The sequence below is a fragment of the Gopherus evgoodei genome, chromosome 22, assembly GCF_007399415.2.
Source record: "Gopherus evgoodei ecotype Sinaloan lineage chromosome 22, rGopEvg1_v1.p, whole genome shotgun sequence".
NCBI lineage: Eukaryota > Metazoa > Chordata > Testudines > Testudinidae > Gopherus > Gopherus evgoodei.
Genome location: NC_044343.1, coordinates 801,097 through 815,520, shown reverse-complemented (window position 1 = coordinate 815,520; position 14,424 = coordinate 801,097). Strand labels below are relative to the sequence as shown.

The following is a 14,424-nucleotide window of genomic DNA, read 5'->3' as shown; positions in this document are numbered from 1 at the left end:
CTGCATTGAAAAAAAACAACAATGTAAAACTTTAGAGCCTGCAAGTCCATTCAGTCCTACTTCTTGTTCAGCCAGTCGCTAAGACAAACAAGTTTGTTTACATTTACAGAAGATGCTGCTGCCTGCTTCTTAGGTACAATGTCACCTGAAAATGAGAACAGGCATTTGCATGGCATTTCTGTAGCCGGCGTTGCAAGATATTTATGTGCCAGATGTGCTAAAGATTCAAATGTCCCTTGATCTTCAACTACCATTCCATAGGACATGCGTCCATGCTGATGATGGGTTCTGCTTGATAACGATCCAAAGCAGAACGGACCGATGCACGTTCATTTTCATCATCCAAGTCAGAGACCACCAGCAGAAGGTTGATTTTCTTTTTGCGTGGTTCGGATTCTGTAGTTTCCACATTGGAGTGTTGCTCTTTTAAGACTTCTGAAAGCATGCTCCACCACCTCATCCATCTCAGATTTTGAAATGCCATTCTGATTCTTAAACCCTGGGTCCAGTGCTGTAGCTATTTTTAGAAATCTCAGGTTGGTATCTTCTTTGCATTTTGTAAAATCTGCTGTGAAAGTGTTCTTAAAACAAATATGTGCTGAGTCATCATCCGAGACTGCTATAACATGAAATATGGGGCAGAATGTGGGTAGAAACAGAGCAGGAGACATACAATTCTCCCCCAAAGAGTTCAGTCACAAATTTAATTAATGCATTATTTTTTAACGAGCGTCCGCATGAAAGCATGTCCTCTGGAATGGTGGCAGAAGCATGAAGGGGCATATGAATGTTTAGCATATCTGGGACATAAATACCTTGCAACACTGGCTACAAAAGTGCCATGCAAATGCATTTTCTCACTTTGAGGTGACATTATAAATAAGAAGCAGGCAGCAGCATCTGCTGTAAATGTAAACAAACTTGGTGGTCTTAGCAATTGGCTGAAGAAGGAGGAGGACTGAGTGGACTAGCACTCTCTCAAGTTATACATTGTGACATAACTACACTCAAAAACAAACAAAAAATCTACATTTGTATATTGCACTTTCAGGACAAAGATTGCACTACAGTACTTGTATGAGGTGAATTCAAAAATAATTTTTGCAGTGCAAATATTTATAATATACAATTTGATTTCAGTTACAACACAATACAATATATATGAAAATGTAGAAAAACATCCAATATTTAATAAATTTCAACCACTATTCTATTGTTTAGCAGTGTGATTAAAACTGTGATTAATTGTGATTAATCTGAGTTAATCACATGAGTTAACTGCGACTAATTGACAGCCCTAGTAAAAACATAAAGGGAAACAGTAAATATGAAGTGGGTCAGGGATACGGAGTAGACAAGGTGATGGGAGAAAAGGAAGCTGGGCTCGGGAAATATATGGAGTGTTACCAGAGAGGCAAACTGGACAGACAGAAGCCCTGCTCTCTAGGTCTGCTCCTCCCTAGCTACACTCTAGCACTAGTCACGCCAGACATCATGCTCCCCTACTGAAGTTCACCAGCGGTGTCCCAGCATGACAGACTAAGGTAAGGTTTGTCAGATGGGGTCTTCTCTGCGGGGAGCTGAGTGTTCAAGCAGAATTATCTGGGAAGCTTGACTCAGAGCAGGGCTAGCAATGTTTAATCGAATTTGCTGTGACTTTGAAAATTGTTGTTGTTGAAAAGCAGACCATGCTCATGTCCTGCAAAGGAAAAGAGCATGTGAGAAATCCCAAGTGCAAGAGCATAATGGTAAGTAAGTTACAAGAGCCTGACAGGTAAAATTTTAAAATGAGCTGTTCCCTTTAGTCACTTCTGAATGGAAAAGTACTGATCCCTCTATTAGCAGCATTACCTAGAAAATTAAAGTTCTGCTTGCTCACTCCAAATATATAACTTTGGTAAGGGAAATTCCATGATGAATAGAGGTATTTAATGCACGCTCCAAACATCAATCACAGCATAATTTTGAACCACAGAGACAGCAGAGTGACTCCAGAAGGAGTGACTCTCTCTCTTTAAACTGCTATACAAATAAACTGCTGTGTAACAGTCACAATCAGAATCAAGCCTGTCTCTATTTTATTTTGGGGAATGGGCAGGAATTGAGCAGTAAATTTTAAGACTCAGATACCTTAAAGGATGAGCTGCAAGAGCTTCCCTGAAGTGAGAAAGCCAGAAACTTTAAAGCATGCTCAGCACCCACAACTGGGGCCAAATTTTCAGAAGAGCACAGCTCCCATTCAGAACACTTCCCCTTCTGAACTGAAGTATTCACCATGTAGTGAAGAAGTCTAACATTGTTTAAAGAGGTAGACAGCTCTTTATTTTAAGATAATTGGAAGCAATTACTATACTCACATTGTTAAGGCCCTGAGAAAGCTGAGCAGTAGACTAAAGACAAATTTCTCTTCCTAGAGGCAGATGTGAGGCTTATCTTTGAGCTTCTGCTGTCCCTACACATGTGGATTTTCTATCAGTCTATGATATCTGAGAGGAGAATTCTACCACACAATATGTAACTCACTACAGCTCAAATGCTGAACAGCAAAAGTATTCATCAATATATCAATTATTCATGATGTTTCAGGCAATGCAAACAGGTTGAGGGAGGATTCAAAAGTTATTTAACGTATCTTGTCTCTGCAGCAACACAACTATTTTTTAAAAGAAAGATTCCTGTAGCTAGAGGAAATGTTGCAGTGCGGAGAATGACAATACCTCTCCAAGCAGAAAATGAGAACAATGAATGATCTGGATGATGGGATGAATTGCACCCTTAGCAAGTTCGCAGATGACACTAAATTGGGGGGAGAGGTAGATACACTGGAGAGCAGGGATAGGGTCCAGAGTGACCTAGACAAATTGGAGAATTGGGCCAAAAGAAATCTGATGAGGTTCAACAAGGACAAGTGCAGAGTCCTGCACTTAAGAAGGAAGAATCCCATGCACTGCTACAGGCTGTGCACCCACTGGCTAAGCAGCAGTTCTGCAGAAAAGGACCCGGGAATTACAGTGGATGAGAAGCTGGATATGAGTCAGCAGTGTGTCTGTGTTGCCAAGAAGGCCAACGGCATATTGGGCTGTATTAGTAGGAGCACTGCCGGCAGATCGAGGGAAGTGATTATTCCCCTCTATTCAGCACTGGTGAGGCCACACCTGGAGTACTGAGTCCAGTTTTGGTCCCTGCACTATAGAAGGGATGTGGACAAATTGGAGAGAGTCCAGCAGAGGACAATGAAAATGATCAGGGGCTGGGGCACATGACTTACGAGGAGAGGCTGAGGGACCTGGGCTTGTTTAGTCTGCAGAAGAGAAGAGTGAGGGGGGGATTTGATAGCAGCCTTCAACTACCTGAAGGAGGGTTCCAAAGAGGATGGAGCTCGGCTGTTCTCAGTGGTGGCGGATGACAGAATAAGAAGCAATGGTCTCAAGTTGCAGGGGGGGGAGGTCTAGGTTGGATATTAGGAAACACTATTTCACTAGCAGGGTGATGAAGCACTGGAATGGGTTCCCTAGGGAGGTGGTGGAATCTCCATCCTTAGAGGTTTTTAAGGCCCAGCTTGACCAAGCCCTGTCTGGGATGATTTAGTTGGTGTTGGTCCTGCTTTGAGCAGGGGATTGGACTAGATGACCTCCTGAGGTCTATTCCAACCCTAATATTCTGTGGTTCTATGAACAAAGTAGGAGGAAGAGGGAAAGCCAACATTAGAGAAATTTAAATCACACAAAACTAGGCAAAAATTCTCCCTCCATATTCTGTACAGTCACTATGTATCTACCTTGAGCATTTAAAGCAGGGATTCAAACTGGGGATCAGGACTCCTCGGGGTCGTGAGGTTACTATGTGGGGGGTTGTGAGCTATCAGCCTCCACCCCAAGCCTCGCTTTGCCTCCAGCATTTATAATGGTGTTAAACTATATATTTAAAAAAGGGTTTTTAATTGGGGGGGGTCTGCATTCAGAGGCTTGCTACGTGAAAGGGATACCCAGTACAAAAGTCTGAGAACCACTGATTTAAAGTACCCATCACCTTAGCATCTAAGCACCAAATACCAAAATGAAGAACCTGCATTAAGTTTAATTCGTTAAACTCCAAATGTAAACCTCAGCAAGGTTTATTTTACTCCAAAACAATCATCTTACTGAGAACTTTGACAGATCAACTGACCGCGTTTCATCTCAGCCTCAGTCATTTAAAAAAATAGTTGTTTGAGGTCACCAGGTAAGCCCCAGAAATGCAGATTTCAATATCAGATTTCAAGACACTGACAGCATAAGGAGTTGCCAGGGGGTTCTCTGGACAAAGGAAAACCAGAGTACAATTCACACAAGCTTACCTTAAGCTTAGCAAAATAGTCACACACTAAATTAACCTGGTTGAAGATTATTGTGGATGGCACAAGAACAGAAGCAGCAAGGGTCCAGTAACGCATTCAGCTACAGAACTGTCATTTAATCTCTGCCATAGTTACCAGGAGACTAGTGTGCATGTTTGTTAACACTTTCACCCCGATGACTGATCAAAACCAATTAACAAAAAGCTTGAGGCAGGCAGGTGTCAGAGAATAGGTATATGTACATTCCTAAATTCAAAAGATAAGTTAAAATACAACTTATCAAGTATGTTTTTCAAGTTGGATGTCAATTACAAGTGTTGCCACTCTAAATATTTTGACCAAGTTTTGTAAAAGGAAAAGAAAATATGCAAGGAAGTGTGTGTGTGTGTGTGTGTGTGTAAGAATGACTTTGCAAGCAAGCAAACTAAATGTGTATTTACCTTTTAAAGTTACCATACAAATACAGAGTTGAAATATAAATATTATATATAATCACATTCTTCATTTGGAGAGAGCGCATCTGCACATATGCACAGATCATTAAACTGTTTCCAAATTTAAAATTTTAGTAATTTTCTTTATAAGGAAGCTAGATGACAGGTGGATGATGATGTTTTGGGGAAGCGTGATCTTGAAGAAATTGCTATTAATTAGTCACATAACCAGGGTGGGGTTAGGAAAGATAGGTAAAAACAAAATTACAGGAACAGTTTAAAGAGCTGAATATGCAGCTTAGGGTATTATTAGCTATTTTAGAAAGAGGTCCTTTTAAAAACAAAGCTGTGCAATAAGAAATTGTTTGAAAAATTAAAATGCCATAAACTTTCTTAACTGTGCTCTTTTTTACATTTGAAGAAAAATGTAAATCCACATTTGAAATAAAAGGTAGCAGTTTATGAGAGAATATATACTGAATGGCAGCAAGGATGGTGCAAAAGCTGCCGGCAGGGCATTCTCAAAATCAAAATCAATATTTTGCTCTGTATTCCTACCTCTTTGACAGTGATCATGGGTCCAGCAGCGTTCAATGAAAATGCCATTTATTACAGTAGGCGGGCAGTTGCTTTTTCCTTTCACAGTTCCTGGACACACATCTCCACACTCTTCTGTGTCATCCTTGTTGGCAACGATGTAATTGTCTTCCACAGAGTCTAAAATCCTAGACCAGTCAATTGTGGACAAGTAACACAGTTCATTGTTCTTCTCGATACGCACTGCACCTCGAGTAATGTTCATCAGATTATAAAGGCCAATCTCTTTCAAGTGAACCATCTCAAAAATGACCAGAGCATAGTTAAAGAAGAGATGAGTTCCTCGAATCACAGTGAGGTTGGGAAAAAGCCCCTTTAAACTCTCTAAGCCATATACCCGAAAAAGCAGTAAGTAGTCCGTAATCATAGTCAGTTTGGGAAAGCTGAGCTCACGGAAATCTTCAGGCTTGGTTTTAAACATCAGCAATATTTGCAAGTGGCCCTCAATCACAGTGCAGTTCTCAAGCCTATTCAACCGAGTCAGGTTATTCCGGATGTCCATGCTCCCACAAACTGGAAAGTAAAGAACAGAAATAATTAAGTGACCATTTTCTAAAAGAATGTATGTTCAACTGCTGTACAATATACAGCACAGTCAGACTATGACTGGGTACATTTTAAAGTAGTATGGCTTAAGCACTAGGAAATATTGCAAGGAACAATCCTGCATATATGTGCCTGTCAGTGGGGGCTAGAAGACTTCATAGGTCTTTGTTATCTGCAACTTCTAGAATTTTTTGTTTGCTGTGAATGGAGTCTCCACACTGAAGTAACAGTATTCTAGACAGCCATCTGGCATTCACAAAAGACGAATACGTATCTATTCAACAGCGGATTTTTGGCAAGTATTTAAAGAGAACAACATACCTACCTCTTGTCAGATTATGCAATTAATGCAAAAGGATTTAATGGCATAATTGGGCAATATGGCATTATATGCGGGGGACAGAGAGTGAAGGAAATTTTGTGAAAATGAAAGAATACAGCCTATACTCTAGCTTGGCCTTTATTGAGAGGGTAATTATGATATTTCTAGATTAGTTTATTTTATTATTTTTACATTCCAAGGCTAGAAATCTTTTCCCTGCAGTATCTAGTTAAGCATTTTATTCAACAGAACCAATAATCCAGAGAGAAAACTGGGAAAGTGAACAATCACACATGGCTCAAATTGGAAGAAAAACAAGAAACATACGATCAGACGCCAATCAGGGGCGGCTCCAGGCCCCAGCATGCCAAGCGCATGCTTGGGGCAGGAAGCCGTGGGGGGCGCTCTGCTGGTGCCGCGAGGGCAGCAGGCAGGCTTCCCTCGGCGGCGTGCCTGCAGAGAGTCTGCTGGTCCCGCGGCTTCGGTGAACCTCCCACAGGCGTGCCTGCGGGAGGTCCACCGAAGCCGCGGGACCAGCGGACCCTCCGCAGGCACGCTGCCGAGGGCAGCCTGCTTGGGGTGGCAAAAACCCTAGAGCTGCCCCTGGCACCAATGAAACAAGGAACCAAAGAAACCTGGGTGTATTTACAACTCTAGACAGCATCTCTCAAATGAGGCCATCCAGGGCTTTTCTTGCAGCCACAGTCTCCTGGACTCTGATGTGGGGGAGGCAAAGTAGCGGCCCCTCCCCCTCCCTGTTGCTCCTGGGTACACTGCCTTGGTGTTGGTTGCTGGAGACACAGAGCTTTGAACTCAGGCTGTGGGGCTTCAGGGTCCAGTCCCAGGCTGCCTCCCCTGACCTCCCATCCAGGGCTTTATTTGTCCCCAGGCTTGCCAGGGCCGAGTAAATCTGCTGTGAAAAGTGATACTTCTGTGTTTATTAATAGTCACTTTTCACAGCAGACTTACTACCTAGCAGTAAATAAATTACAATAAATTGGACGTGAATGTGCGCATATTTGTTGGTTTTTTCTAAAGCTAATAAGTATTTTAGGAAAAAGTGTGAGGAATGGCCACCAGCACTCTGAGGCCACCAAATAATTTGTCCCGAGAACCCCTGCTCTAGACACTGAAAACAAATTCACCAAGGAGATCAATTGCAACAACTGGTGCAGGACTGAGTGACAGCACAAAATCCACATGTGACTGAGTCATTTTACAAAACCAGGCTGAGAACCACAGTATCAAAACACAGAGTCTACTGAAAAAGCCTACTACAGGAATAAGATGTCTTGCAAAGCCCCACACAAACCACTGCTGAAGTTAGCTACTCAACTATTGCATCACAGAGCTCAGGCCTTCTGTCTAGCCACACTGCCAAGTGAAGGAACCAAATCTGGGTTCTAATTTTGAATCTTCAGCTCAGTCCATCTCTCCTCAAGGCAGTAGGGAGAGGAGGCAGACATCCCTCACTCTGTCTACTGATTCTTCTTTCCCTTTTCAATCACCCCGGGCTGAACAAGCTGTATTGCCTACTGCCACTCTGTTCCCTGTGACCCACAAGCCCTTGCTCACCTGCACAGAATGCACAAATGCATCACCTTGTTCTTCAAAATCAGGTCTGCTGGCTGCTCATATATTTCAGTATCAAGTCAAAGTTATCTTCGGTGATTTTCCTACCCTCCGTGGACTTGCTCCAGCTGTTGTCAGATCTTGTCTCTCTCTCTCTAGACCTCTCTTCACTCCCTCTATTCTTTTAGCACCAACCTGCTCTTTCCCTTTCACACAAACTGTTAATGCAAAATTCTCCTCTCTATGCCCAATACCATGACCGCTCTAGAACATCCTCCCTGAATCTCTTCCCCTCACTAACTCTCAATTGCCTTCCTAGTCTGACTGAAAAAGGTTATTCCCCCCAACTCCTGCCACCCACCTCCACCAACTATTGTGTGGAATACTAGTTACCATCAAAGGATTTTTGGAAGTGAGGGAAATGAACTGATTCCAGAAAAACAAATACAGGTCTAATGATTAATCTACAAGGCAGTAAAATTTGCATACATATAAAAATGCACGTGGCACTTGGACTGATAACATATCCACAGTACAGGGCTCTTGGTACTTTTAACAAAAATACCATTTCTTGGCATTTTTTTTAAAGGGACAGGACCAAGCCTTGTAAGGAGCACTATACACTATCTCAGGGGATGGACTAAATGGAAACTGGCAACCCTTTTTCCATCTTCCTGAATTTCCTTTAGTAGGAGAGAGCGGGTTTGATAGGATAATATTTTGCCTTTTTGAATCACAAGTTCTCTTTTAAAAAAATTCTGTTCATGGAAATATTAAAACAAAATCATGTTGTGCAAGATGTTATGCCAATGGCAGGGCAAACTTTCTTACTAATCAGCACTGGATACAAGGAGGGTTCCACAAGTGTACACAGCCTCTGGATGGTCAGATATAGCATATATGTTTCATTGCAGCATCCGTAGAAACAGATAATGAAGCAGAATCCTACCCTTGCTGGTAACAGCTTGCCTTCCCAAATGCAGGATAACTGCTTCAGGTAAACACAGATGGGGAGGAAGAGAGATAAAAGGCCTAAGTGAAAAGGTCAGATGGTAGAAGCAGTCAAATCCCAATTTGCACCAGCTGCATCTAACCTGTCCTTGACATCACTTGGAGGATACTAAAATCTTGTTAACATATACCCTTCTTTTCCTGTCATAGGAGAAAGATGTGTGTATTCCTGGATGCTTGTAAACATTCTGGCACCACAAAATAAAAGTCAAGTGGAAAGTGAGCTAAAACACTTACTAGAACAGAAAATCAGCATTAATCTGGGTGGGTTTTTTTTCTTGGTTTGTTTGCTTTTATACATCAATCCTACCTTTTATTTGCAAGAGGCAATCTGCAGAGCAGGAGCTACTAACCAAAATGTGAGTGAGTAACATGAGACATACTAAGCCTATCCCAGTGTTAGTTAAACTTCTAACTCCTTTAGTAACTGGTTCTAACCTTAGTATTCAGACTATGTATTGAGTTATTTAAATGTGTCTCTCTCTAACAGCATTGGACACTGCAGTCTCCTTACCCTATCAAAATTCCTCTGGAAGCATTCCTCAGAATGATCCCTGGTGACCGCTATTTTGATTCAGACTCTACAGCTCCTCTCTCAAAAATTTATATTTGAAGATCCAGGAATTTCTGTTTGGATATTACAATGTCAGACCAATCACCTACTTATCAAACTGTATGTAAACAACAATGCTAATCTAAAACAGTTATAATTAATAACATTTACCTGTATGTCTAACTCCCATACCTGAATGTACCAGTATATCTACTTGTGTACTTAATTAGCAATCTTCCAGTGCAGCTACCAGTAAATGCCTTTTAAAACAAAACAGTGCAAGATCATACAGACTTTTCATCTCTATTTTTTAATTCTATTGCAACTTATGAACTTCTATCTCAATTATACCATCCAGAACCAATAACCTAATTCAATTAACACCAATACAAACATCTCTGATGCTCTGATTGCATCAGATGCCACGGGAGCACTGCATGTGTGCACTGTTTTGTTGCTGTGAGATGAAAGTTTTAAGTACAATTTGCAGACTGTCACCCTTGACTGAATCCCTTTAAAAGGTCACAGTTACAGGAGAAGAAACCTCTAAATATTCTTTACACGGAATTCTGTTCTTAAAACTCTTTAGCCACTACTCAAATACCTCACTGTCAGTAAGCACCTTTCATGGTCATTCCTTCTACCTAAAAGAAAACAGGAGTCCTTGTGGCACTTTACAGACTAACACATTTATTTCAGCATAAGCTTTCATGGGCTACAGCTCACTTCTTCAGATGCATAGAATGTGTGTTCCATTCTATGCATCCAAAGAAGTGAGCTGTAGCCCACAAAAGCTTATGCTGAAATAAATGTGTTCGTCTGTAAAGTGCCACAAGGACTCCTGTTCTTTTTGCGGATACAGACTAACATGGCTGCTACTTTGAATTCCTTCTACCTGTGATCTTTAGATAAGTACCACAGATCAAGGTCAAATCTTCCAAGACGGAATTATTTAAATCTGTTCCTATTGATCTGAAGTCAAACTTTTTTTTTTTTAAGCTTAAGATGATTTTATACAGTAAGCTTTTAGCTGGAGTAGACTTATGCAGCTGTATTATAAACATGCACATCTATGGCACTAGATGTAATAACTGCTTTAAAAGGGAGGTTTCTAAAATCTAGACCCTGTTCATGCTCACAGAACTGTTTGTGGCAAGCGGATAGTTTCCATACTTATCTGTAAAATACTTAGCATGCTGCCAGCACTGCACAAATTAAAGTATTAACTATTAGTGGTGCAACTGAGTATCACTATATGGAAATTCAAGACTGAAAGTTGGCTACTTTTCAAAACACCAACAACTGAGGCATGTTCAGTCTAGACAGAGCATTTTGTGCCTCTTCATTTTAAACTTTTGTAAGGCATGTAATGCATTTAACTTTGATTTCTATCACTGATATCTCATCCCTGCTTTCTGCTGAGGTGTTAAACAATTTTCCATAGACATTTAATTTAATTAGCACATAAACATGATACGTTTATAACTTTCATACTTCTGAGAATTCTCCTTGTCTAGTTGCTTTGCTCTCTCAGTAAAGACTTCTCTGCATGTGCAGAAATCCCTTCCTGAATCAGAATTTATGTGAGGATTGAGTGGCTGAAAGCTTTAGAATTCACATTCAAAGCTCCTTATCAACACAAGAGGCAGCAAGTGATTTTTAATTATAATTGGAATAATTTAGCCATTTTTCTAGCAGATTAATTGCAAAATGTGGTTTTCAAGTAAGGACAAAATGAATCTTAAAATAATACTGCACTATTCTTGCATTCAGTCCATGGAAGTACCTAGCACACATACTACTACTAAGATTTGCTTTCAGCCTAAAACCACAGTACTTCACAAGCTGGCCAACAGATTGTCTTAACTTGGTTTTATTACATTTACTTTAATACAGCCAAAAGGAGTAACATTAGGCAAGTGAATTCAGATTTTACCTCTTTCATAAACATCAAGTTAGCCACCAGTCCAAGAGTACTTTTCAATGTTTGAGTCCAAGGACACAGCACTGAACACAAAGGCAGTCTAGTTCAACTTACTATAGAGGCCTTCTGTCCACTTCAAATACAAATCAAACCATGAATTAGACAGTTGTGTTTAACAGTTGACATTTACAGTAATAACTTTAAACTGAAAAAAACACTATCACTTGGAAAAAGAACAGGAGTACTTGTGACACCTTAGAGACTAACATGCTGAAATAAATTTGTTAGTCTCTAAGGTGCCACAAGTACTCCTGTTCTTTTTGCGGATACAGGATAACACGGCTGCTACTCTGAAAAATATCACTTGGGTTCTCTTATAGAATAAAGCCACCTTAGCTACTTCACTCTGAAAAGAGCTCTTCTAAAGATTGTTGTAACTTTTTCCTGCAACCTTTGCTTTCTCTTCAACATGCATATGAAAGCTACACTCTGAATTTTTTCCCCCCTTCACAAAGACTATATGCAACAACAACAACGCACTCTGAAATCATTTCTGTGGTTTCCTAACAGAGACTCTTCCACTGAACACAGACATACAAAATGAAATCCAAGTATCTTGGGGGCAAGTCACTGTTTTAAAGCTGTCCCAATATATGCTTTCACAATAGGAACCACTTAGATCAGCTTGTAAATAAGTGAGGCACAGTAATGGGTTCTCCTCTTTAAATTACTAAGCCATTTAATATTTGAGATCTGGCTTGCTTACTGACTGTGTTGTTAAATCAGAATTTCAAGGCACCAATAGAAATACCAATAGAAAATAGGTGCTACAGCTTATAAAGGAATCAAGATTGAGGAGTGCCATCCCCTGCATGAACATAGGAGTCTCGCCACACAGGTAAGGCCTAATTTTTTGCTCATCCACCCATGTCCACCTTGAACCCATTCTATTCTTGCAGTAGCTTACTGATGTCCAATGCATTCAAAGGCACTAGAGTTTCGGGATCTTGCAGTAAAACATGCTCAAAGTTACATATTAAAAGGTACATTAGATTAGTCTTTAAAATGCTTAGTTCTGTTTGTTTGATTCATTTGAAAGCATAAGAGAAGCAAAGATCTTTGTAAGGGCGTGCAAGGACACATACAGGGAAGGCTTGTTTCCCACAACACGCTTCTTGGGTGCTGGAAGCACAAGGCCTTTGGCCATGTGCCACAATATACATAAGCCCCACTCATTATACAACCACCACGCGTGTTGCCATTTTAAGAAGTTACTAACTGGTGTGAGATTCTTGTGAAACTAACATACAACCTAGCCGTTTAAAGGCAATGAATATTCTGATCTTAGTTTTCCACAGACCCGTAATGTGTATTTTTAAAAAAACAATTGTATTTAATTTATAGGAAAACCTCATAGCAATTGTTCATAAATCTGATTAATTGCAAATAAAAATTAAACCTGACAATATTTGGAGACTGAGAAATAATATTGCTCAATAGGAATTTTTTTGCATTACATCCAAGTTGCTTCCAAAATCATTAGCAGAAGAATTTTATAATGTACACAGCACATCAGAATGTGTGCTTTTAAAAGTGGGACAGGGAATCTTGTGACCAGATAACAAGAACCTCTTTTACCCCACCGATGCTTCAAATGCATGCAACAAACTCTCTCACCGAGCACCCCAAACATGAGAAATATTGGGAGAAAATTAAACACATTGTACATGGATGGTTTTAGTATTTCTTCAGAGCAAGTTAGAAGGGGAAGGATGCTTTCAGGACAGCAAAGGCATGTTGAGGGTGACACCCACAAAGTGGCACTTTCCCCCAAAGCCTTAAAATTTCAAACAAACTATTACATTTAGCTTAGCAGTATCTCATCTATATCCACTATTTCTGCCAACCTAGTAACTAGCCTTACATTAAATTAGGTAATAGCTAGCAAGATATGAAATAATCTTGGAGGGAACTGGGGGAAATTGCATGGTAATGAGGTTGTTCATTCTAACAAAGCAAATGTTTTCAGCATCATTTTCCCATTTAAAAATCAAGACATCTCAAAACAACAAATACAGTTTTAAATTTTTGGCCATATCAAGAGGCCAACAACTGTGCTGGAGGCCTTGTTGCTGCTTCTAATGAAGTGCCAATACATGCTATTTGGGGCAACAAAGAGGAATTGTCAGGAGCAGTAACATGATTATTAGTTAATCGGTGCCAAGCATCAAAACTTCAACAAACTTTTCTAAGGATGCTTTGAAGCAAGGAACGTGCATTTCTCAGCAGCCATACACAAACTGCAAAACTGATGGCTAGGGAAGCACATTTTTCTTTCATTATTTTCCCACTGGTAGATTCAAGTGCCTTGCCAGAAAAGACAATATTTTTTATTAAAATGTAATTTTTAAAAAAGGGTTCAGGAGTATTATTAAAAGGTAAAAATCAAGCTAGTCTTCATGAAGAACATAAATCGACTACCAACTAAAACTTAAACATGACACTTAAAACACAGGTTTCCTCTAGCAAAAGGAGAAGCAACAGAGAGAAAAACCATCACAATATGTTGATATTCAATGCATAAACCACAAGTGCAACTAAGATAGGGCTGGTAACACATTCAGGTTAATACTTGGTTTCTGCTTACCAAATGCACAGCTAACAAGTTGCAGCAGACAAAGTTGTTACACAGGAGTAGCTACTTTGACACATATAAAGCTCTGTTTAATGTAATTTAAATATATACAGTTAACTTCTAGGAAATGGAAAAGACAAATATTACTCAAGTCTTTCCCATAGGAAAGGAATTACTAACAAGAATAAAAGCTCAGCGTTCAAGGCCACTAGACACACGTGTAGCAGACTTCAAATTATTTTGTACATGGATGCAATGGTAAGTTAACTATCCAAGTCTTTTATCGCTTAAGAGTTGGCATTAGGTGAATCCTTAGAAAAAACAATCATGGGTCAAGAGCTTCTTTTTTAAAATAACCACCAACTTCTTTAAAGGCACAAGCTATCTAAGGTTATAGCAATTATAAATGAAATTCTATTCAAACTTTTGTAGAACTTCACATTTCTGTGGAAATTCTTTTAAAAAACAAATCTATCTATTGACTTACAAGGGAT

At 39.9% G+C, this 14,424-nt stretch overlaps 1 protein-coding gene across 3 annotated transcripts in view; it reads right to left on the bottom strand.

Moving 5' to 3' along the window:
- The window catches only part of INSR (insulin receptor), a 116,179-nt gene that overhangs the window by 79,707 nt on the left and 22,048 nt on the right, over positions 1–14,424 (bottom strand). For all 3 annotated transcript variants that reach the window (XM_030540061.1, XM_030540062.1, XM_030540060.1), the window contains exon 2: positions 5,329–5,880. In XM_030540061.1, the coding sequence (XP_030395921.1) occupies positions 5,329–5,869 (541 nt within the window). In that variant the 5' untranslated portion in view covers positions 5,870–5,880. The remainder of the gene's footprint in view (positions 1–5,328; positions 5,881–14,424) is intronic.